General features: G+C 43.0%; 1 protein-coding gene across 2 annotated transcripts in view; it reads left to right on the plus strand.

Annotated features, from left to right (window-relative positions):
• Positions 1–24676, plus strand: part of RBM26 (RNA binding motif protein 26) — a 105750-nt gene extending 81074 nt beyond the window's left edge. Inside the window, exons 21-25 of one of the 2 annotated variants that reach the window (XM_045011054.1) lie at positions 1751–1864; positions 13166–14349; positions 15123–15186; positions 16029–16116; positions 23675–24674. In XM_045011054.1, the coding sequence (XP_044866989.1) occupies positions 1751–1864; positions 13166–13255 (204 nt within the window). In that variant the 3' untranslated portion in view covers positions 13256–14349; positions 15123–15186; positions 16029–16116; positions 23675–24674. Of the gene's footprint in view, positions 1–1750; positions 1865–13165; positions 15187–16028; positions 16117–23674 lie in introns of both variants that reach the window. The other variant, XM_045011047.1, reaches the window with a different exon arrangement.
• Positions 24677–25616: the final 940 nt, after the last annotated feature.

The following is a 25616-nucleotide window of genomic DNA, read 5'->3' on the forward strand; positions in this document are numbered from 1 at the left end:
AGGGTAAAAGTAAATATTGAATAGTTATCTATGTATTGAGTGCCATCCAAGCTGTCCACTGAACAAGGCAGGTGTTCTGTGGGGAAAAAAGCACATCATTGTGTAATTAAAGACTGTATCATAAAGCGTACTCACAAGGGTGCCAAATTGTTTGCGACCTTAATTTTGGCATTTCATAACTTTTGAGTGCTTGACTTCGTAATGTTAATATTCTTTTAACACAAATTTTATATGTAAGCAATACAAAGTGTGTATAATGTTAATTGAAGAGAAACTCCACCTATACAGTAAACATCATGAAAGAGCCTTTTTCACTGCAAGCTCGTATGGCAATATTTTTTCATAATGATGAAGAGAAGACATTTGAACTTATTATGAAATAGGAATTTGCTATTACATAGTTTCCCTCCCACATTCTGGTATGACTTGTAAAACTAAATCTAGAACTTTCAAAGAAATCAAATTTATTTTATAATTCAAAACATGTTGGATTATAAATTGTTTGGTGCCTGTTAGTAAATCAGATTTTAAGAGTAGTAATTGGTAATGAAGATTAGTTGCAGAACTAGTTGAATCATAAAAGCTTTCTTTGGGGCTTATTCAGAAGAAAATGTAATATTTTACCTTTGGCTGAAAAAAGCTTAAGTTTTATGGTGGTGGACATTTTAGTCTGGAAGGGAGAGGAGGATTCCCTAGCTATAAAATGTTGCATTTTTATGTAGCAGTAATTTCTTCAAAAGATTACAAGTTGTTTCTGAACCTAAATGTCATGTATAAGTACTTATAAAAATTCTAGTTGTGTGACATTGTGATGAGACCATGAACAAAAAACTCCTGAGCTGCATTTTAATAAGCATGGAATCTTTTAAATTTATCATAAATTTATATGTACAGATTTAAAATTTATACCTGGGGACTTTAATATCACACAATTCATGTTCAGATGTCATTGAACATGTAATTGTTTCTACATTTCACATTATGCTGTACTTTCAGATTGTACTATAAATCTTTTGTGACCGTGACAGTTATTTCGAAATGTTGCTAACGCTGATTTATGCTAGTTCATGTTACTTTAATTTGAACATACTATTTCCAAAGCAGCCACTTAATGCATCTGGTACTTAGAAAGGCATGAATATCCCATAAGTTAAAATTTTTACATTTCAATTACAAAGGGTTTGCAGGAAGTGGAGCATTTTCCAGTAGAATAAGTTGTAATCACAAAGTTTAATTTTTGTTACATTTGAATCATTTGTATTTGTGGGATGCTTGGTTCTTGTAGCAAGTAAATGTATTAAGTGTTTTTTCAATTTGTGTCCATCTTTCAAGGGTGTGAAACGCTGATCAAAATTCAGTAAGGTGTTCATGACAGTACGTTAGCCATGTCATGAATTGATCCATGACTTACTAAGCTTATTTTCTTTACTTCCATTTTGATTAATACTGTATTTTTTACTTTTTGTAAACTCTTAGCTGAACAGCTCTGTAAATGCATTTGATTATCAAGTCCTGAACTATATACACTGTAATGGTATGTTTAGTAAATTTATTTAGATTTTAAGATGTCCATAATAGCTCATAAATCAGTTTTACAAATGTGTAAAAATCACTTCCTCCACACACACACCCGCCAACCCCCCAGTAAAAGCTTAGTGTCTGTTTACTTTTGGTCTCTGATCAACTGTTGATTATTTTATTTCCCTTTCACAAAGAAATGTGAAACTAAGAACTTTCTAACTTGCTTCAGGCTGCTGTTCACGGATCTCGATTCAAAGGACAGGATTTGAAGTTGGCATGGAATAAGCCAGTTATTAATATGTCTGCTGTTGAAACAGAAGAAGCTGAACCAGATGAAGAGGAAGTAAGTTCCTTTTTCTTTTGATTTTCTGGCAAGATGAAAGAATATAGATTGTTTTTTCTAAAAATAGGTAACATCTGTTGATTCCCACTCTGTTCCTGTACCATATAGGGATTTGTAGTTTGATTACATAATGTATACTTTCTTGTCTGTGCTACTACTAAGCTTGCCTTCTCCATTCTTCCACTGTGAACTTATTGTTGATTCAAATCTTCCATCATATCCTATCAGGAGCATTGTATCTCTTTCACAACAAAGAACAAAACTGTGATGGTCCATTTAGTAATTTATCAAAACAGGAGTGTCTCGTACAAAGGTTGGGGGGGATTAGGGGGAGAGCGCGGCGCGGAACCCAGGTGTCATGTCCAGGACAATCAATGGAGATAATTGTAAATCCACTGAATTATAAAATAAAGTAGTCTCTTGTAAGTTTCTTTCCCTTGGTTATCTAATGTTTTGATTTTTTTTTTAAACTGCAACATTTTTTTTCCCTTCAAATTGAATCAATCTCAACATTTCCACCAACTCAGGTATTTTTGTCTTGGTTATTTCCCATTTCTGTTCTTTAGTATTCTGATATTTTATAATTCAGTGGATTTACAATCACAACTAAAAATTACTAATTGAGACTTGACTAATTTCTTTCCTACAGAACTCATTTATTGTGCAGAACTAGAATTTTTTTCCTACTGTAAAGGTGTACCTTTTTTTTCTGGGTTTTTTTTTTTTAAAAACCTACATAGGGACAGTCCCATTTTTGGGAACTTTTTCTTATATAGGCGCCTATTACACCCACCCCCTGTCCTGTTTTTTCACAGTTGCTATCTGGTCACCCTACCAATAGCTAGTTCATTCCTTAACATTAATGTGATCTTTCTCCAGCTCTCCATACTCTAAGCATAAAGGACTTGTAACTGTCAGTAAACTGATTCCTAATCTCCTCTCTTCAGTCCAATTGACAGTTTATCACATATCCATACTTTGTGACCCTTCTTCCTTCTGCATTATGTACTTCCAGCTCTGCACAAATTGCTGTGCAGCAGTTTTCACTGTAGTTGTAACAGTTCTCTTTTTTTCTTAATTCCACTTAATTTCCAGGTTCAGTTTTAAATATGATCCAATTAATCTAAAGGCTAAAAAGCACCTTCTTGAGTCATGTGTTCTGTTTCATGGGCCATAGAACCATTGATAGCAATAAACTTTTTGAGCAGTAGGTATGCCCAAATGCATGTTGCTTCTGGAACCTAGAGGGTAAAAGAGAGATCCTGCTCCCTAGATATCAGCTGGTTCCTTTTTCCTTCAACCAGTACAATCACAGAATCAGCTCATGGTCGTTTTTTACATTTAGATTCTTTTTCCATAGGCCTAAAACCTTAATGAGAAATATCTCTAAAAGATTCCCCAAGATCTGTTTTTTACAACTTTCCAAGTAAAATGAACTTAAGCTAGGACAGTCCGAGATCGAAGCTCTCATGGCGAGACCTTCTTATAAACTGTTTCACAGTTATAGCTGTACCCAACAGTTCTACTATTTTCATTTGATACTAATTCATTTCTCTCTCCTTTTCCAGGAGAAGTCAGATTTACATATCAGATTGCTGTCTCTACATGTACTTAAACAGATGAAATCTTTTGAGGTTTAGAAAAAGGGATAGACCAGGCCACTTCAGTTCAGACTGTGCCTTCTTGGAGCCTCCAAATTTGAAATTTGCAAATTGCCACTTAGATTTCAATTTATATTTTAATGAAGCATTGTTTTTTTTTAATTCTTAAAGCCAGATCAGATGCTTGAATATGGAAAGCAATGCTTCAGTCTTGGTTCTCTGTCTTCCTCCTGAAAGCAGTCACTGCTTGCTAGTTTATTAGTGGGGATCTGCTGAAGAAACTTCTTGAAGGAGCAAAAGTGAATTCTGGAGTTGTCTGGCTATATTACCCTGTAGATCAACAGTAATTTTATTCGCTTCTGAGAAAAAGAATAAAGGCAAGTGTAAAGTAAGCTACAATTTACATAGTGAGGGGGTGTAATGTCCTTTAAAAACACTGGAACAGAGGCAGGAAATTGATTCTCTCTTCTATAGATGGGCTGCAGTCAGTTTCATTCTACAATTCCTGCTGAAACATCAAGTCTGGAAATTGGGGCCTTCAGCTCTAGAGAGTGATGTGGGGTTGGGGGAGATACAAGTTGGGAGCAAAGAAGCAGGGTTTTGGATGTGATGAATGCCTTGGTAGAGGGGAAAAACCTCTCAGTCCTGGAAAGAACTAGGTCCCAGAGACAAGAGAATCACTGCCTGCCTGGAAAAGGGACCTCTGATGGGGCTTCCTTGAGGGGAAGAGAAACTCAGTGTAGAGATTTTATCCACATAATGAGTCAGGTTTCCTTAATGTAATGGGGGAAAAAGTTTAGGGACCAGCTAGCTACATGTTGGTGTTTTCTCTGTGAATGTAATTCACAAACTGTGTGAAACCTTGGTGAATGGATGAGACTCCCCTGACTTTTCATAGTTGAAAGTACCGAAGGTGTGATGCAGGATATTTGTTTCTCTGGGACTGGAACTGAAGCTGTAGCTTAGGAGTTAAGTTTTTGTTGATCCTTTGCATTATTGTTTTGATTAACCTTTTTTTTCCCTCCTACTAGCCATTTCGGGTCTGACTTTTGTTTTTGAGTCTTGTTATGGCCATCAGTCCAATGTGGCTCTTGTGGGAGGGAGGGTAGTGGCAGTTTTTGGGTCAAATCTGTTTTCATAAGCTCTAGCAGATCATTGCTTTTGTATGCTTCCTAAAATCTTCATATTATTGTTGAAATAGTCTCTGAAATTTTAAATTCAATGTCTTCTGATCATAATTATTTTTCCAACTGGGTGGATCTTTTATAGATGTCCTAATTATCTCCTTACCAGGATGATTTTGGTATATGTATGTTCAAGCAATCTAACTTCTTATGTCATTTTTTCCTATCATATTCTTAACCATACAAGCTTATCGTTCCCTTTTATCTTGTTTACTTAACCAGGTTGCATTAATTTCCATTCTCTCCAATGATTACTGAACTAGTCCCCTCTTTCCTTCAGTAAAGTCCCATACATAATGGATTTCCAATCAAAGTTCCTTTAAGACCATTTTGCATTTCTTAAATGTCAGCTTTTCCTTTAAGAGAACTTCTGTATTACTTCTAGCCCATGCACTCGTGAGTATTGGAAATATATACACTGATTTTAAGTAGACAAATTCTAGAACTGGTCAGCAGTCTTTGGCACGCGGCCCATCTGTAATCCGCTGGCGGGCTGTGAGACATTTTGTTTACTTTGTCTGCAGGCATGGCCCCGCGCAGCTCCTAGTGGCCACGATTTGCTGTTCCTGGCTAATGGAAACGGTGAGCCACAGGGACGTGCTGGCCACCGTTTCCTGCAGCTCCCATTGGCCAGGAACAGTGAACCGTGGCCATTTGGGGCTGCGAGGGGCTGTGCCTGCGCCAGTGGATTACCCTGATGGGCTGCGTGCTGAAGGTTGCCGACCCCCAGTCTAGAATAACATTTCAGAAAATGCAGTGGTCATCAAATTGCATAAAAGAGAAATTCCACACTGATTCTTCCTTTCAGTTTTGGTTTTATCCCAGCCAGTATCAGTTTTTTTCATTGTTTCTATAATAAATGGTTCTGACTTTCATGCACGCTTCGCTTATAAACTGAAAATACCTGACTGCCTTAGTAGTGTCTGTGGACACTCAATTCACCCAAGTATTTGACTTCTTGTTTACAAGTTCCATTATCCATAAAAAACAGGTTGTGTGTTTGTATGGGCACAAGTAATACCCTAAGAGACAAAGAAGGTGGGCAGATAATTCAATAGATTGCACTCTTTCCTCTGAGGCTGTACTGAACCAATACCCCAGAATGGCAATAGGCATAGTTTCCAATAGTCCTAATCTATTGGCTGAGATTTAAATACAGATGAAGCAGGTTGTGGGACTAATAAAGATCATTTCTTCCCCTGCCAAATTCCTGTCGTTCAAAGTTGAGGGACTCTGAGGCACAGGAAAATGGACATCAGCCACTACTGTTATCCTCTGATGGTGGCCCTGGGAACTGGAGCAGAGGATTGGCTCAGCGCCACAAACTTGGAAACTGACTGATCCGGGAAAACACTCCATCACTCAGCAATGGGCTTGAAAGAGCCTGGAACAGACTTGAGCTTACCATTGGAACTGTAGTAGCAACATCTGTTTTGGAGGGGTCTAACAAGTGGGATATGGCACTGCTAACAGTGGCTGCCTTCTCCCACAGCTGCTGCTTCTGTTCTCATGCAGCTGGAACCAACATAGCTTTAGGTTCCTTGACTTTCCTGACAGGCTCTCTCCAGTGCCCTTGAAGCATTGGTAGCTTTCTCCAAAGGAGCATAACTCTGCACAGATAGCGATCTGCACAACTTTGAAGTCTCCTTACTTAAGGAAGCCACTGAAGCCAAATCAGTCCTCTTCATTTGCAGAACCTCTGGAACTGGACAGTTTAGTGGCCAGAACTTCTTTGAGCTACAGTACCTAAAGCCTGGTCTGCCTATCCTTACAAGTTCAGGAAGCTAGTCTGGCAAATGGAGCACCCAGAGGTGAATGTATCTTGCCCAGACATTTCAAAAGCCTCATATGCTTGTCCGACACCCAGAAAACAGCAGGGCACCAAGCAAATCTCAAAGCTCAGGTTGTTTTTTTTCGGAGGTTCTGCCATAACACAAAGGAACCTACCTTAATAAGCGTATGCACTATCTGTATGAAAACACTATTTTATACTAACTGTACTAGGAGTAAACTACTATAAATCTAACAAGGCACTTAGAATGCCCCTTATCTGAAGGACCAGGTGAGGTAACTTCTATTTACCATGGTGGTTGGAGGGAACTGAGGTGCTAGAGGGCACGGCACTGCTCACATAGCCTCCACCTCAGAACGTTCCCAGACACTGAGGGGAGAGGTGGGATGGAGCACAAGTGCACTCCAGCAGGCACTGTTTGGAGAAGGCTCAACCATGAGGTGCCACCAGGCAGCACAGTATCGATACATGGAAATGTGCAGAGCCACGTGAAGAGGAAAAGCTCTTAAATATAATTTATTAAAAAAAAAATGGGGGGAGGAATGAAGCTGAACTTTCTTTATTGTAGAAAACATAAAAATGGGAGACACTCTGAAGACCAGATGATGCGCATCTCATGTTTTAATAGTTCTTATGATTCTTCAATGTATTATACATGTCCAAGCTCTTATGCTGCCAGGAGCCTTAAAACAGTATACTGGAAAATAGTCTAACTCATATGTTCATAGTCACTTTGCCTCTTTACAACCAAAGGTACTTAATCTATCCCATTTGATATTTTTCCTCCTGCAAATCATAGTGTCTAAAATGAGACATTACACTTCAACAATTTACAATCAAGTTCAAAATTGAACTAGATAGGCATAGTGAATATGCCTATACCTAAAAATAATTACTAGGGTGTCTAAAAAGCTTTTCCTTTAAGAATCATGCATTTTTGCAGTTGAGACAAATGAATTCAACACTAGAGAAAAATTATGGGGAAGGAATGAACATATGTCCAAAACCGCCTATTGTCTTTGTTTACCATAAGCTTACTTTCTTTCATTGTCTCTTCATTCTTCAACCCATTCTCTCTTTTTAAGATGTCTAATTATCCCAAACTCATTTTTACTTTCTGTAGCACAAGTCTAACTTGACAAATATTTCAATTTCTGTACACTGTTCCAATCACCTTGCCAGAATGCATTTCACATTGTAATGTTTTTTGATAAATTATCTGTTGGAATCATAGATTATCAGGATTGGAAGGGACTTCAGGAGGTCATCTAGTCCAACCCCCTTCTTAAAGCAGGACTAATCCCCAGACAAGGGAATCTTCAGCTTTTTAAAAAAATCAGTTTGATAACAGCAGATAAGGCGAGCATTAAGCATAATACACTTAGATGAAGAGGAAAGGTAATGTAAATCTCCTGAAGTTTCTGTTCATGAACTATGCAGATGATGTCACATTAATGTTGGAGAATTGAGCTGCTGTACAGAGGCAAGGTGCTGATTTTTATATTAAATTTCACAATATTTTAAAAAGAAAATCTTTAGAGTACAAAATGAAGGATATTAAACAACTTTACACACTCTTAAAAGTTTCATTTATTTTCAGTGCTATAAGCTAACTCTGCTCTGAGGCAGAGCTTGTGGTGGGTGAGGTATCATCTACATGGGATCTGAAGAAGAGCTTTGTGTAAGATGGAAAGCCCCTCTCTCTCTCTCTCTCTCTCTCCAACAGAAGTTGTTCCAATAAAAGATATTACCTCACCCACCTTTTCTCTCTAAAGTTCTGAGACCAACACGGCAGCAACCACACTTGTGTATTTTCAGTACTTGAGACAGATGAGCTTTTGGAAAAATTGAAGGAGACTAGCTCTAGTGTTCGTTGTCTGGGTCTCATGACCAGGAAGAGACCACCTACTCCATCATTTAGATACCAGAGACAGTATTACCCACAGTTGTCAGTCTTATTTTGTGTGTAGCCAGAGGTGTCAGCAGCAGCAATCCGTGTCTTCATTTCAGACTGAGCATAAGAAGGTCTTTCAGCTCTAGACCTAAAATGAGGCAACCAGCTCCCTTTTCTTCATCTTCAGCTAACACCATGCCTCAGATTTGATATCAAGATTTGAGGATCAAGAGTTGTTGACCAATCAGTGAGGATCATTCTCCTCTGTTATTCAGAGACAGACTAGCCTGATTTATCAACTGAGGGAGGCTGATTACATTGGATTTATGGGTACTAGACATTATAGAAAAAGCCTATGTCATTCAATTCATGAAACTGCCCCCTTTCAATTCCACCTACCTTTGCATTTTCAGGGACCCTTTTCGTGGGCTGATTTTGCTTACAGAAGTTCACAAGCTGCTCTAGGTAGGAGCTATCAAAGAAGTATCCAAATATCTTTGGGAACAGAGGTTTTATTGAAGTTATTTTCTGATACAGAAAAAAGATGGGCTTAAGTCCAATTTTAGACTTAAGAAATGTGAATACATACATTCGAAAATTCTACTTTAGGATGTTAACCATGGCATCTACAATTTCCTTGCTTACAGTTGTGGATTGGTTCACCACTCTTGATTTCAAGGACACACATTATTGCTATGTGGCACAGTCATCGAAAATACCTGTGGCTATTGGTGGCAAGATGCCATGTCCAATATAAGGTGCTCCCATTCAGCCTGTCAGCAGCACCAAGAGTTGGGTTCCCCCCCCCCCCAGCGCCTTTCTGTGATAGCAACACATCTGAGAAAACAGGGTATTTTTGTTTACCTGCATTTGAGAAATTGGCTACTGAAAGTGACTACATGCAAGGTTCTCTTACTCGATGTTGAGGTTAAGATCTTGCTCTTTTCAGATCTGGGTCTGTTTCTCAATGTCAAGAAGTCAAATCTGTGCCCAACTCAGAGAATTCCCTTTATAGGTTGCTTACTGGACTCGGAGTTTGTCTACACTTAAAATGCTACAGTCACGCAGCAGTGGCTTAGGTAATCCGCCTTCCCAGGAGGTGGTGGTGGCTGGATCAACGGGGGAATTCTCCCATTGGCCTAGAACTGTCTATGCCAGAGTTTCGGTTGGTGTAGCTGTGTCATTCAGGGTTGTGGATTTTTCACACCTCGAGTGAGGTTATACTGACCTAATTTTCTAGTATAGACAGCACTTCAGTAGCAGGGAAAGATTTTCTTCCAGAAGATAGGTTTCTAAAAATAGAACAAGTGATTTTGTAAATTCAAGACTGTCAGTACGAGAAGGTGATGGAGGAACAAGTCTTTTCAGGGGTGCTCTGTTCAGTCCTCCTTCGCCTTCATTGACAAAAATGTCAGATGCTTCCAACGCTGGATGGGGGAGCCCATCTATAGCTCAGTATACAATCCAAGGTAGCTCTGTTTTTCAAGAGAAAAGTTTGCACATCAACATGTTGGAATTAAGAGTCATTCATCTCTCAAGTCATTCCTTCTTCATATACAGGGGAAGGTAGTCTAGGTAGCAATGGACAGTACAACCACTTTGTCTTACATGACCAAACAAGAGGGAACTCACTCACTCCAGTTATGTGCTGAAGCAGTTAGGTTATAGGATTGATGCATTTGTCAGGAGCACTATCCAGTAGCCCCACATTTAGCAGGGGAAGGCTGTTTGTTAGCAGATCATCTCAGCAGGGACAGCTCTCAGATTCACAACGGTCCCTGAAGGATCAGGTTGTCATGACATCTTTTCCCATTAGGATCAACCTGAAATGGACTTATTTGTGACAGAAATCAACAAAAAGCCTTCCTTCTACATTGGGGAAAGGCTCTTCTGTATACTTTTCTCTTCTTTCCATTGATTCAGAAAGTAGTGAAGATTAGACAGGACAGGGAAAAAATTACATTGATTGCTCCAGCTTGGCTGAGACAGTAGTGGTGCATGGGCCTGCTTCAGCTGTCGGATGGTATGTAAATCTTCCTCTGTCTCCAGATATTTTGTCACAGCTGCAAGATGGGATTCTTCATTCAGATCCACAGCGTGGGCCGTCATACTATGACTACTCACGAGCAACTATGTTCTTCTTTGGTACAAAATGTATGGCTTAACACTAGAAAACTGTCTATGAGAAAGTGTTACTAGTTAAAATGAACTAGATTTGTCTGGATGAAGGGAAAATCTGATTTGCCAGTGGTAGCTTCCATACCCTGTATTTGGAATATTTAATGTATTTGAAGACTTAAGGATCGTCCTTTAAAAGTTCACTTGACTGCTATTTCAGCTTACCCCATTTTGGTCGATGTTAGATCCCTTTTTGTATGATTCTGTGAAAAGGTTTGTGAAGGAGTTTGAGAGAATAACTGATGTTTTAGACCAAGGAGATGCAGTAGATCTAATCTGCCTGGATTTCAGTAAGGCATTCGATACAGTTCCGTATAGGAAATTATTAGTTAAACTGGAGAAGATGGGGATTAATATGAGAATTGAAAGGTGGATAAAAAACTGGCTAAAGGGGTGACTACAACAGGTCATACTGAAAGGTGAACTGTCAGACTGTAGGGAGGGTTACTAGTGGAGTTCCTCAGGGATCAGTCTTCAGGGACCAAACTTATTTAACATTTTTATTACTGACCTTGGCACAAAAAGTGGGAGTGTGCCAATAAAATTTGAGGATGACACAACGTTGGGAAAAAGAGGAGTCCTTGTGGCACTTTAGAGACTAACCAATTAATTTGGACATAAGCTTTTGTGGGCTAAAACCCACTTCATCAGATGCACTTCATCAATTCCACTCCATGCATCTGATGAAGTGGGTTTTAGCCCACGAAAGGTTGTGCCCAAATAAATTGGTTAGTCTCTAAAATGCCACAAGGACTCCTCGTTTTTGCTGATACAGACTAACATGGCTACCACTCACAAACTTGTCACAAAGTTGAGAGGCATAGCCAATATGGAGGAGGACCGGAATATTGTACAAGAAGATCTGGACAACCTTGTAAACTGGAGTAATAGAAATGAAATGAAATTTAATAGTGCAAAGTCATGCATTTAGGGACAAACAACAAGAATTTTTTCTACAAGCTGGGAACTTATTAGTTGGAAGCGAGAGAGGAGGAGAAAGACCTGGTGTACTGGTTGATCACAGGATGACTGTGAGCCATCAGTGTGATGGCAGCCATGAAAAAGCTAATGCGGTCAAAGGATGCATCAGGCGAGGTATTTCCAGTAGATACCGGGACGTGTTGGTACCATTATACAAGGTAGTGCTAGGACCTCTGGAATACTGTGTGCAATTCTGGTCTCCCATGTTGGAGAAATGAATTGAAACTGGAACAGGTACAGAGAAGCTCTACTAGGATGATCCGAGGAATGGAAAATCTATCTTATGAAACAAGACTCAAGGAATTTGGCTTGGTTAGCCTAACCAAAAGAAGCCTGAGGGGAAATATGATTGCTTTCTATAAATATATCAGAGGAATAAATACCAAGGAGGTAGAGTTGTTGTTTAGGTTAAGTGCCAGTATGGACACAAGAACTAACTTCTATAAATTGGCCATGCATAAATTTAGGCTAGAAATTAGATGAAGATTTCTCTACACCAGAGATGTGATTCTGTAACAGTTTCCCAAGGGGACCAGTGGGGGCAAAAACCTGACTGAACTTGATAAGTTTATGGAGGGGATGGTGTGATAAGATTGCCTACTATGGCATGTGACTCATTGGCAACTGCTAGTAGCAAAAATACCCAGCTATTGGAGACAGGATACTAGATGGGGAGGGCTCTGAGTTACTACAGAGAATTCTTTCCCAGCTATCTGCCTGGTGGTGTTTGCCCACATGTTCTGGTCTAACTGATCACCATATTTGGGGTCGGGGAGTAAATGGTGAATTCTCTGTAACTTGAAGTCTTTAAACCATGATTTGAGGACTTCAGTAACTTAGCAGTATGTTAGGGGTGTATTTGAGGAGTCGATAGATGAGGTTCTGTGGCCTGCAAATGTGCACGTGGTCAGACTAGATGATCACGATGGTCCCTTCTGACATTAAAGTCTGAATTATATAACATGTGTATCTTCCTCTACGGGATCCCGTCTATCTTGAGATCTTAATTTGGCCTCATCTACGCCTATGAGGTCATTCTTTGAACCATGAGGAAGTGTTCTTTATTTTACTTATCTATTAATGTGGTCTTCATCACTGATATCACAGCCAGAAGGTGAGTGAGTTGCATGCCCTGATAGCTGAGCTACCATTTACAAATTTTCACAAAGATAGAGCAGTTCTTAAACTTGCTCCCAGATTTTTATGAAAATGTTTGAGATCCATTTCAATGAGACAGTTTCTTTCTGAAACCTCATGCTAATAAATGGGAGTCCGTTACATGCTTGATATTGGGGTTTCTCAAACAGGGGGTCGCTGCTTGTGTAGGGAAAGCCCCTGGCGGGCTGGGCCGGTGTGTTTACCTGCCCTGTCTGCAGGTCCGGCCGATCGCAGCTCCCACTGGCCGTGGATCGCTGCTCCTTGCCAATGGGAGCTGCTGGAAGGTTCTATCCACCAGGTGGTGCACTACCATAAGTGTGAATATGAAGTCATCTTGAAGAACTTGGATTAGAAGTAACCTTCATTTTTTTCTGTTTCAAATTAAAAAGGGAATGTCCACATATAATCTTTGTCCTCATTAAAGTCTATGTAGCAGAAGTTTACTTTTTGTTTTTATCTTTTACATTCTCTGACCTTTTTTGAAATGGAGCCTAACACATTTTTCTTTTGAAGTTTCAGGAAGAATCCTTGGTGGATGACTCATTGCTTCAAGATGATGATGAAGAGGAAGAGGATAATGAATCTCGTTCATGGAGAAGATGATTCAACTGATCAGAGAAAGTGCTGGAACTGTACCTACATTGCATTAGTATTACCTAATGTACTTTTGCTTGTTTGTACTAAAAGGTTTTTTGGTAAATGTGATGAAGTTGGATTTCAGAAATAGACTAAAAAGCAGCTGATCAATCCTGTATTTTGCCAGATTCATGTTTGAGTTGTTTCAGTAAATGATTGCTAAAGACATCTTATTAGGAACATATGCAATGTTTTTATTACATACTTCTCCTGAAAGTTAGAGAATTCTTTGGATTCTTTGTAATTTAATGAATTGGTCGGAAAAAAGACCAAGAGTTGTTATAACATAGATAATTTTTGTTCTATTCCAGATATGGAATGAAAATTTGCATTTAAAATCTTTGTGAATGTTTTCAGAAATGAATAGATAACAGTACTAAACTGAAGTCTCTAAAGTTATGTATTCATAATATTGCATAGTAGTATGCTTAGGCTTTACTATGTACTAGCCTTTTGTTGGATTTGTGTACGTATTTTACGTATGGGTTTTAATGAAACAGTGTATGACTGCTTTGCATATAAGTCCTTATGACTTTAAGATGTTTAAAAAAATAAATAAATGGAATGGTCTTTAAAAAAAAAAAAAGAAAAGAAAAAAAAAAAGAAAAAAAGCAATAACCAAAAAAGCTAAGACAATGGCCCTTGAAAATGGAAAAAAATAAAAAAGGAAAGAAGAAAGACCATTCCAAATGGTGACCTCCCCACCCCCACCCCCATACTCACAAAAGGAGCTATAATCACTGTCTTTTTTTTTTTTTTACATCAACGTCCTATTGAATATATAAAAAAAACTACTAACTTGAAATGTGAAGTCTCATTTTTAGGTGATATACAATTGTATTTTAGTATATGGTTTTGCTGCATAAAAGCCTTGGAAACATATTTTAAATTTTAAAACTGATAACGTAATTTAAGTCAAACTGCTTCAAATAGAATAACATTTAATGAATAAGAAGAACATTTGTATGCATATACTGTGGACCCACAGAAGAGAACTTGATCCCACAAAGATATGTGCACTAAAGAAATATAACAGAAGAATACATTAAGAAAAGTGAATGGTAGGTATTCTAGTCTTTAGAACTTTGAGCCTATATATTAATATATCTCCTTTGTCCTCGCAAAGATTTTTTTTTCCATTTTAAAACTACATTTGGGAAAATGATCAGTCCATACTATGGTCTGTTCATTTAGTTACTTTTTAAAACTTATAAATGTGAGAAATGCTAATAGAACTGAGAGCTTGCAGAAATACTAAATACGCACTTTTTCCACAGGGCACTATCTTCTACATTGGTTTCATAGGCTTGCAGTTCTTCTCTTTTTAGAAAAACCCTAAGATTTAGCCCTGTAGAAATAGAGTAACTCCTATACCCAAAAGAAAGTGTTTCACCTTCCTTAAAGTAGCATTCTGGCTCCTCCTCAGGTCTCTTGTAGGCATATCTGCTATTGGAGCCTTGTGTATCCATCAGCCCACAAATAAGTGTAATATATATCCAATACACCTCTCAGCAGACAGGTGCAGAGGTGGTAGTTGGATCTTGTAATATTTTTCTCTGTGCAGTCTTTATTTAATTGGGAGCAAATTACCACCTCCCCTTAAGTCTTTTCTTGGAACATTATTACTCTGCAGGCAGCCCTTTTATTCGTAAAATAGGAGATGAAGGGAAATGGAAGTAATATCATCCCTGAGGTAAGAGGGTCCTTCAGAGTAGCTTTCTAAATTGGTGGTCTGAAGGGTTTTTTGGTGTGTGTTCTGTAGTGTTCTAAATGAGCTATTCTGGTTCATTTAGTAAATACATACTTTTCAACTTTTTATTTTTTAATTATTTAGTACTTCTGAAGGGTGCCAGACTGAAATGTTGGAGACTGAAGAGTTGTGTTTTTTCACATATCAGGTACTGCAGATGAGGACTGTGCATGCTCCATAGATTGAGTAGTTTGTTAGGGTGTAGGTTTTTATATGGGTCCATATTCAAAGAAGCTGAAACTAAGTCATTTCACCTAGATATCAGATAGTCACAACTTTTGGTGATTGCTCAGTTGTACTGACTTCAAACTAGTGACACAGCTGTGTGAGATTCCATTTCATATTAATCCCTTTAGTCATGTGGTCTTCCTACGAAAAACTTAAAATTATGTGCCTCCAAAATTAGGGTGAAAATGAAAACATTGTTGCTGTCATGTATTTTGTACTCTTTCTTGTCATATCTCTTCTAGTTACTGAAGAATACCAGGGTCACAATGCTTCAGCTCACTTTCTCACACATTAAAGAAACAAGCACAGCCATTTCCTCCCCCAGCTAGAGTGGGCCACTGTTTGTGTTTAGTGCCCAGAGGACCCCCCCAGTTATAATAGTAATGATTGAGTTCTGTACAGCATATAGACCATTCCACAATCTAAACTGGTTTCCCATTTACTTCTGAATCCTTTTCAAGCTGCCCTTTTTGGTTTTTAGACACCTTATGGTTTGCTCCAAACTACATGCCATGTATGTCTGCCATCTTCCTGGTTCCTTCCTATTGCCTAGCACCAGAGTCCTCTTTGTCCCTTCACACAGTCCGACCACGTTGAAGTCATCACTTGAAGTCTCTCTTGTGGAGCAGCCTTCTTTTTTTTAATCTAACAATCCATACATCTCACAACTTTCATTTCCCTACTGAGTTGATCCCCCTGAATGTGATTCTGCTCATGTATGCATGTGTGCTTAGCTAAATTGCTCTGTTTTGTATCCAACAGTTCTGCAAATGAATTTTGCTAGTATGAAACACCAAGAATAGTTGCCTTGTTTTTTCCAGTAAACTTTTGCCGACTTCTAAGGAAAAAGGTAATTTTTTTTCTTTCTTTAAGATGGCCTTTTGTTAGATGTTGGATGATGAAGGACTTAAGACAGAAAAATACAAAGCTGTAACTCATTGAAAACGTTGAGTTAAAAGAAAATGATGGGAAAACTATCAAAGTTGTGGGGTAACAGGAAGAGAAAGTCAAAGAAATTGTAACTTGTCTTTGTCTCAAAAGCCATGTACAAAAGAGTGAGAATTTCTTTTAAATACAGTCGAACCCATTTATCTCGACCTCGGTTAACTTGCCAATCCTATTAAGTCGACGTTTTAGAAGTGGAACCGCCAAACTCCCTCTTTGTCTTATCGGTTTCTCATCGGTTATGTCGATTCTTTAATCTCGCCGAACCCTAATATCTCGGGCACAGAAGAGCGCCGAATTTGCCACTAACCGAGGTCGAGATAAATGGGTTCGACTGTAACTCCGGCGGCGGCCCTGCCCGGCTCCTGCCGCATCCCTCCCCGGCCACGCGACTCCTGCCCTGGCCCCGGCTCCCCAGCCGCGCAGTTCCCCAGCCGCCCGGCTCCCCGCGTCCCCGACCCACCGTGTCCCCAGCCGCCCGCTCCCCGGCTCCCCAGCCGCGCTGTTCCCCAGACGCCCGGCTCCCCGCATCCCTGGCCGCCCGGCTCCCCACGTCCCCGGCCGCCCGCTCCCCGGCTCCCCAGCCCCGCGTCCCCAGCCCCGTGGTTCCCCGCGTACCCGCCCGCCGGTCCCCGCTTCCCCGGTCCCCGCTTCGCCGCCCGCCCGGCCGCCTGGCCCCGCTTCGCCGGTCCCCGCTTCCCCGGTCCCCGCCCGCCCGGCCCCGCTTCCCCGGTCCCCGCTTCCCCGGTCCCCGCCCGCCCGGCCCCGCTTCCCCTGTCCCCGCCCGTCCCCGCTTCCCCGGTCCCCGCCCGTCCCCGCTTCCCCGGTCCCCGCTTCGCCTGCCGCCCGCCCGCCCGGCCCCGCTTCCCCGGTCCCCGCTTCGCCTGCCGCCCGCCGCCCGGCCCCGCTTACCCGGTCCCTGCCCGCCCGCCCGGCCCCGCATACCCGGTCCCCGCTTCGCCTGCCGCCCGCCCGGCCCCGCTTACCCGGTCCCCGCTTCGCCTGCCGCCCGCCCGGCCCCGCTTACTCGGTCCCCGCTTCGCCTGCCGCCCGGCCCCGCTTACCAGGTCCCGCTTCTTTGGCTGCCCGGCTCCGGGTCCCCGTCCACGGCCGCCCGGCCCCGCTTCCCCGTCCCGCTTCGCCGGATCCAGCCACGTGCAGGCACCGCGGTAAGGGGGTAGGGAGGGGGTGTTGGAGAGAGGGCAGGGGAGTTCAGGGGTGGGGGGGTGGATAGGGGTTTATCTCGATCATCGGTTATCTCGACACTTTTTGGCAAACCCCTAGGCCGGCGACATAACAGGGTTCAACTGTAACTCTTAAAGCCAGGGTTATAGAAATTGAGAAATTGAGTCGGGGGGTGGGGGTTGTAAAATGAACAAGTGAAAATTTGGCTTAAAGAAACCGGGAGGAAACATAATTTCTTTTTCAAGTGATTGTTCATGTCCATTACACATTAGGTGTGCGCACGCTGCGTGCACGGACGTCGGAAACTTTTTCCCTTAGCGGCGCCCATCGTGCCGGCAGGGGGGGCCCGCCAGAGCGGCACCCCGCTCTGGTGCATATATACCCCTGCCGGCCCGACCGTCCCTCAATTCCTTCTTACCGTCCGTGGCGGCGTTGGAACATCTTCTATCTCTCGACTGAGAGTGTCCCTTAGCATTGTTATCAGTTATCAGTGTTAGTTGTTAGCAGTATCTTAGTAGATAGTTAAGCTTCATTTGTTCTAGGTTTTAGATAAATTCCGGCACCGGCCCTGGGCGGCGGAGCATGTCCTATGCCCAAGGCTTCAAGACTTGTGCCACGTATCGCAAGCCTATGCCGATTAGCGATCCCCATGACTCGTGTCTCCATTGCCTGGGGGAATCACATCAGACAGAGCGCTGCAAAATCTGTAAGGCCTTCAAGCCAAGAACTAAAAAAGAAAGAGACTTTCGACTTAAGCAGCTGCTCATGGAGGCTGTGTTACAGCCCTCAACTTCGGACCGTCCCACGGCTCCAGCGGCCTCGGTGCGGAGTGCTCCAGCATTGGTTCGTGATCCGGCACTGGTGGGGTATTTTAAGCCTACGGCACCGAGACAACACGACCGGCACCGGTCGACTTCACCAACCCAGTCAAAGGGCCAACCCAAGGCCCGAGGGCGCTCCCCACATAAGAGAGCAGTGCCCATGAAGGACTCGAGTGCGCAAAAGGGCAGTGCTGCCCCGGGACAGACCCTGGTACCGGTGGCTCTGGCGCCTAATGGCCCGTCGAGCCCCGGGGTAAGCGCCTTGAGTGAGGAGGAGGGCTGGAGGAGCTCCCAGAACAACCCTCCATGCCAAACACGTTTGCGGTGGCAAAGGGCCTCATTGAATTGTCTGTAGCGAGCCTCCTCCTGACCAAGGAGAAGCCTCCGGCACCGAGACTGCCATCCAGAGGCAAACCGGCAATGCTGCACCCATTGAGGTCACCATCCCGGCACTGCTCCCGGAGTCGGTCCCTAGTCGAGCTCCGCCTCAATAGACTCCAGGCTGCCCTTGACTCAGCAGGCCTCGAAGGCGTCTGGTCCCAGCCCGCACTCAGCACTGGCCCCGCCGTCCCAGCGTTCCCCGGCTCCTTCTCCAAGCAGACACAGGAACATTTCAAGGCCGGGCCCGACCGCTGGCCGTCATTCCCGGTCTCCAGTGTATCGGTACCGATCCCGGTCCCAATCGGCAAGGCGCCACTCCCGATCCCAGTCCTGGTCAATACAAGACCAGTCCCTGACTGGCACCGTTCCTCAGCACTGCCGCGGCCCTCGAGGTCGCCGTCCGTGGAATACGAGGCGGACTCGGGCCGCTCTAGCTGTGCCTGCAGGGCACCAGCCAGCAGAGAGCACCAAACCTCGTGGTACCTGCAGTGGGGCCCACCAGGGCAGTGGCCCTTCTGGACACCATGGCCCTACCACTAGCAACAAGGGCCCCCCTCCAGAACCTCGAGGTCCGACTTCTCAGGGCATTGGTCCCACTCCCCGCATGGCCATCCCTCCTCTCACAAGGAGGCCATGGTTTCCAGACCACCAGATGCATCGGAGCGTGAAAGAGCTGGGATGGCACCGAGCCTGGCCTAAGAGGGAAAGGGTTCTACTCCAGGTATTTCCTTATCCCCAAAGCAAAGGGGGGTCTTCGACCCATTCTGGACCTACGCGGACTCAACAAATTTCTAGTCAAGGCCCGCTTCCGCATGGTCTCCCTTGGCTCTATTATCCCATCCCTGGATCCAGGGGATTGGTACACTGCCCTCAATATGAAGGATGTGTACTTTCACGTCGCCATTGACCCCGCTCACTGGCGGTTCCTGCGGTTCACCATAAACCAGCACCATTACCAGTTTACGGTCCTACCCTTCGGCCTGGCAACGGTCCCACGGGTGTTCATGAAATACATGTCAGTGGTGGCAGCATTTCTTCGAAAAAGGAAAATGCGGGTGTATCCATACTTGGATGATTGGCTCCTTGCGGGCCGGTCCAAGGACGAGGTCTGTTCCCACGTGACGATGGCACTAGACTTGTTCCACAAGGTAGGTCTCCTAGTCAATCTGCCCAAGTCCTCGTTGATACCTACGCAAAGACTGGACTTCATAGGGGCAGTCCTGGACTTGGTACAGGTGTGAGCAAGCCTATCGGTTCCCAGGTTCCTAGCCATCCAGTGAACCGTAATCTCTATGCAACGGTTCCCCACAACTACAGTCAGATGCTGCATGCAGCTTCTGGAGCACGTGGCAGTGTGCAAACATGCCTGACTGAGACTCAGACTGATGCAACTGTGGCTAGCCCAAACATATCGTCCCGTCAGAGACCCCTTTGACCTTTCGTGACAATCCCGGCTCAAGTCTCAGACTCCTTCCGCTGGTGGCTCAATCAGCAGATAGTTTGTGAAGGGGTCCCCTTCGCTACACCACAACCCACCTTGACGCTGGTAACAGACGCATCAGACCTAGGATGGGGGGAGCACGCTTGGGGGACCTGCAAACGCAGGGGTTGTGGTCCAGGGAGGAAATGTCGCTCCACATCAACGTAAAGGAGCTAAAGGCGGTCCACCTTGCCTGCCAGACCTTTCACGCTACCATAGAAGGCCACAGCGTGACAGTTCTGACGGACAACACTACCGCCATGTTCTACATAAGCAGGGTGGTGCCCGTTCCTCTCCCCTCTGCCGTGAAGCGCTTCTCCTGTGGGACTTTCGTATAGCTCACTCAGTCCAACTAGTGGCTTCATACGTTCTGGGGGTACAAAAGAAGCTGGCGGACCGCCTCAGCAGATCGTATCAAGTGCACGAATGGATGTTATGAACAGACGTCTTGAGATCAATCTTCCGGAGGTGGGAATTTCCCCAAAGAGATCTTTGCCACCCAGGACAACAGCCAATGCCCTCAGTTTTATTCCTTCCAGAACCACAGCCCAGGCTCGGTGGTAGATGCTTTCGCAGTTCCAGGGGGCGGGACTCTGAAGTATGCCTTCCCACCACTCCCACTCATCCACAGAGTCCTGCTCAAGGTCCGCAGGGACAAAGCGGTGATGATTCTCATCACAGCGGCTTGGCCACGCCAGCATTGATTTACAACCCTGCTGGAACTGTCAGTGACTGCCCCGATTGCCCTGCCCCTGCACCGAGATCTCATCACGCAGGACAGAAGTCGCCTGCTCCACCTGAACCTACAGTCTCTACATCTCATGGCGTGGAATCTTTGTGGCTAAACGCTATGGAGAGTAGGTGCTCCCGCCAGGTCCAACAAATTCTCCTCGGTAGCAGAAAACTTTCCACAAGGGCGGCATACCTCCCCAAGTGGAAGAGGTTCTTGTACTGGTGCAAACCTAAGCTAATACAGCCTCTTCAGGCCTCTGTCCCATCCATACTAGAATACTTACTGCACCTCAAACATCAGGGTCTCGCCTCCTCAATCAGAGTACATCTGGCTGCCATATTGGCGTTCCACCCTGGGGAGTCTGGACATTCCGTGTTTTCCAACCCCACAGTAGTCCAGTTTCTCAAGGGGCTGGAGAGGGTGTTTCCCTACTCGCGCCCATTGGTTCCCCCATGGAACCTTAACCTGGGCTTAACTAAGCTCATGGGACCACCTTTTGAACCCCTAGCCTCTTGCTCTCTCACACACCTCTCATGGAAGGTGGCGTTTTTGGTGGCCATTACGTCAGACTTTGGTGTCAGAGCTGAGGGCCCTCACTTTGGAACCCCCATATACAGTTTTTTTTAAATAAGGACAAGGTGCAGCTGAGGCCACACCCTAAATTCCTCCCTAAAGTGGTCTCTCAATTTCACATGGGTCAGGTCATTTGTTTACCAGTATTCTTTCCGAAACCACACACGGACCCAAGTCACTGCAGCCTGTATACCCTAGATGTCTGTAGGGCCCTGGCGTTCTAACTGGAAAGAACCAGGCCTTTCCGCAAGTCGACACAGTTGTTTGTTGCCATTGCGGAGAGAATGAAGGGCCTCCCTATCTCGGCACAACGGATTCCATTGTGGTTCATGGATTGCATCCGCACATGCTGTGAGCTTGCCAAAGTGCCAGCCCCGATGATCACGGCTCACTCGACTAGGGCTCAAGCGTCCTCGACGACTTTCCTGGCGCAGGTTCCGCTCCAGGAGATCTGTAAAGCAGCCACCTGGTTGTTGGCGCACACATTCACAGCGCACTACGCAGTCCATCATCAGACCAGAGAGGATGCGGCAGTCGGCAGGGCTGTGCTTCAATCAGTTGTTCCTTGACTCCTACCCTCCTCCTATGGTAAGCTTGTGAGTCACCTAATGTGTAATGGATGTGAACAATCACTCGAAGAAAAAATGGTTACCTACCTTTTCGTAACTGTTGTTCTTCGAGATGTGGTGTTCACGTCCATTACACTTCCCACCCTCCTTCCCCTCTGTCAGAGTCTCCAGCAAGAAGGAACTGAGGGAGGGTCGGGCCGGCAGGGGTATATATGCACCAGAGCGGGGTGCCGCTCTGGCGGGGCCCCCCTGCCAGCCCTACGGGAGCCGCTAAGGGGAAAAGTTTCCGACGTCCGTGCACGCAGCGTGTGCACACCTAATGTGTAATGGACGTGAACAACACATCTCGAAGAACAACAGTTACGAAAAGGTAGGTAACCGTTTTTATGTTGAAGAATGACATTTTGAAATCTTTTCAGTATTTAAACATTTTAAACTTTAATGAGCATCTTTGTCCTCTAAGATCTTGTATGTACAGCATGAGCAACATCAGAGGAAGCCTCCTTGTACAGATCTGCCAATATATCTTAACCCTGTTGTAAAGGACCCACTCTTAGAGAGATGAAGTGGTAGCTTAATCTTCATAGATTGGCCTTTCGCATCTTTGCTCTGATTGCCAACAATAATGCTCCTCTAGTCAGTTGTGATGTTGGTTTTGTAACATGGATATTTGTCCACTAGGCAAAGCACATCCAAACGCCATCAGATACAAAGAATTTTCATCCTCCACTGATATGGCCCTGATGTAAATCAGGGACCTGGAAATGAAATGTCACACAGTTTATTACCAGTTCCCTGAGCCTTCTAATCCCACTAAGGATCTAATAATAATTATTCCCAAACCTGTTGTTAATTTGCCTTTTTCTTTATAATGAGCTCACTTGATATCATTGACTGGGATTTTTGGATTTTCTCCTGGTATTTTTTCAGCCACAAAGTGATCACAGGAACTGGCATAAGTTTCCATCAGTACACCTCATTTACTGTATTACAGATTTGTCCAGGTGCATTGATTTTTTTCACCTTCCACCATCAGCTACTGGCCACTGGAGAAGGTAGCATATTAGATGTAACCCAGTACTGCAGATCCTATGTTACTCTTGTTAACCAGTTAAATTACTGTGGTTAAAACAAATGAAATAAATAGCACAAGAATTTGAAGTTTCTTCAGAAAATACTGGAGTTAATTTAGAGATAAGAGATCATTACCCTGATTTTGGTTAATATTTAGCTTTTCGTTTCTTGAGTTGGAATGGTGTTGATTTTTACAGCAAGTGTGCTGCTGTGGTAGCATTCCCATTATCATCTTCACATGCCGCTATTTTATTAAGACAAAAAAGATTTATCCTAGAAATTCTTCAAAAGAAATTTCAAGATGAATATGGTTTACTAGCTTTTCTTTGAAAAATCAAACAGATTATCCGATTCTTGGAAATTAGCTCTTTAAGCATTGTGAACCCCTGGTAGGGCTTATGCATGTATCTTCATAGGGTTTTTAATATGTTCAGCAGGATTGCTGCCCGGATACTACGTTTATTGGTGCTTTATAAGTATTATAGATCAATTGTCAAGCAAACATTTTGCAAATCATTTATCTTTGTATATTTTCCCCAGTAGATAATTGCTTTGAAATTCATGCTGTCTGAGCTTTTAGCATTGTTATTAGATAATCAGAAATTATTTGAATGTTAATATTGCATTTTTTTCTTTTCTTTGTCCAGATGTGTCAGGATTTCGTTTTTCCAGTGGGCTTGTAATGCTGAGAGCCTATTGATGTCTTTGGAACTGCGTATTACCTGATCCTCTATTACTTTGTTACTGATGTGGTCATATGTTCCTGACCTCCACCGTACGCCAATACAGTAATTCAGCTTTTTGCCTTTCTCTGACCAAGGTTGTGCAAGGTTACATCCTGCAATGTTAGCTGCACAGGTGTATGAACAGTATATTACCCTTTCCTATCAGCAGGTGGAGAGACATAAAACTGAGGAAGTCATTCTTAAGACTTTCTTCTTAAAATAGAAATCATGTATCTATTGCAGCAGTTTCCCTCATACTTCAGCCTTTTTGCGATATATATTGGAAAAATGTTTCTCATGAAGCCACTAATAATACGTACTTCATTTATTCAATACATTTTACAAAGACTAATTCTCAGAACACCCGTCTGTTGTAGGTGCTGGCTCGCATGTGAATTTTTGTTGGAAGCTTGTCAGCAATTTATTTTCTTATAAAAAGCAGATCTGTTTATATCACCAAATCTATTAAGAAAAAGGAGGATATTAAACTAGAGGTATAACCCCTCTTGATAAGCAATGGTAGGACTATCTTTAACAGCTCACTTTGAATATTAGATGTGAAATCCACTTCAGGCATTTGGAAGCTGGTTCTTTTCTGGTCTTGGATGGGCATCAAAGCAGTTCCTCTGTTTTATCAATAAATGGTGACTCATGCTTTTCATAGGCTTCCATAGTGCCCTTCTAACTGTAAAGGAAGAAGGAAGTACTATCAAATTTCTCCAAAATGTTTTCCTAATGATCTTCAGCTAGATGGAAGGTTGCTTTTCTCTGAGGCAAACTAAGCCTTCTCTCTATACAATAATTTGCTTTCTACAATCTATGAAACTTGTCTTATCTCACTAAAGACCACAAATTATTCTTCAATTTATATAGACTTCCGTTTAATAAAAAAATATTTGAGCCAAATTCTGTTTTCTGTGTGTGGAAATAGAAGACATTTGACAAATATGTATGTTGATATGCAGTCCATTCAGATTGCCTGTAAACATCCATATTCTCATGCCAAGAGAATGCATCATCTTAATTCACATTCGCTATATGTGGGATATAGAAAAGTGCTGAAATGCCTTAAGGGCACAAGAATTCATCCTGCAGAGCTTCTAAGTTCTGTGGGACAGTGCTATATAAAAGCTGGGAAAGTATCGTTTCCAATACAGCATCCTGTTTTTAACATGGGAAGAATGTCCTTTCAAAGCATTTTGAAGTCTCCTTCCTCTGAGGTTGTGAAACTTTTTTTTAAGGCTCAGATAAGGCACAGTGTTTTCTCATTTGAATGCTAGAGGGCACTATGGGTACACAAGTGAAACTGCCAAAAATTGGAAGTAATGTGCTGCCATTTCAAGCTTTTCCTGCTCATACAACTATTTTCAGTTCTTGCAGAAGATAGTATCCATCGCTACCAGGGCAACAGAAATTCTATTTTTGTGAATGGACACTGGTTACACCTGCTTGTATTTAAACACCAATGATCAAATGTGGCCCTACACATTTAAATCTGGATAAGATTGAGAAGCATTCCCATCTTGCAGGATGCCTATTCTCCCCCCTCCCCACTCCCTGCCCTCTTCCTTTTTATAAATTAATTTATTGTATTTTTCTGAAGAGACCATGATGAAAACTGCAGTAAGATAATAGGGTAGGCAATTGCCTCCAGTTAGTCAAGGCTTTTTGTAAAGTAATTATTTAATCTGCTGTAAGCCAGCCCTGGAATTAGGTACATATGCAGTGAGTGCAGAACTAAAAGTCACATCCCAATCAGAAGTACGATCTGTCTGTATGTGCAGTTTTGTTGTAGCCATGTAGGTCTCAGGATATTAGAGAATCAAAGTGGATGAGGTAATATCTTTAATTGGACCAACTTCTG

The sequence above is a fragment of the Mauremys mutica genome, chromosome 1 (genome assembly GCF_020497125.1).
Source record: "Mauremys mutica isolate MM-2020 ecotype Southern chromosome 1, ASM2049712v1, whole genome shotgun sequence".
NCBI classification, from domain to species: Eukaryota; Metazoa; Chordata; order Testudines; family Geoemydidae; genus Mauremys; species Mauremys mutica.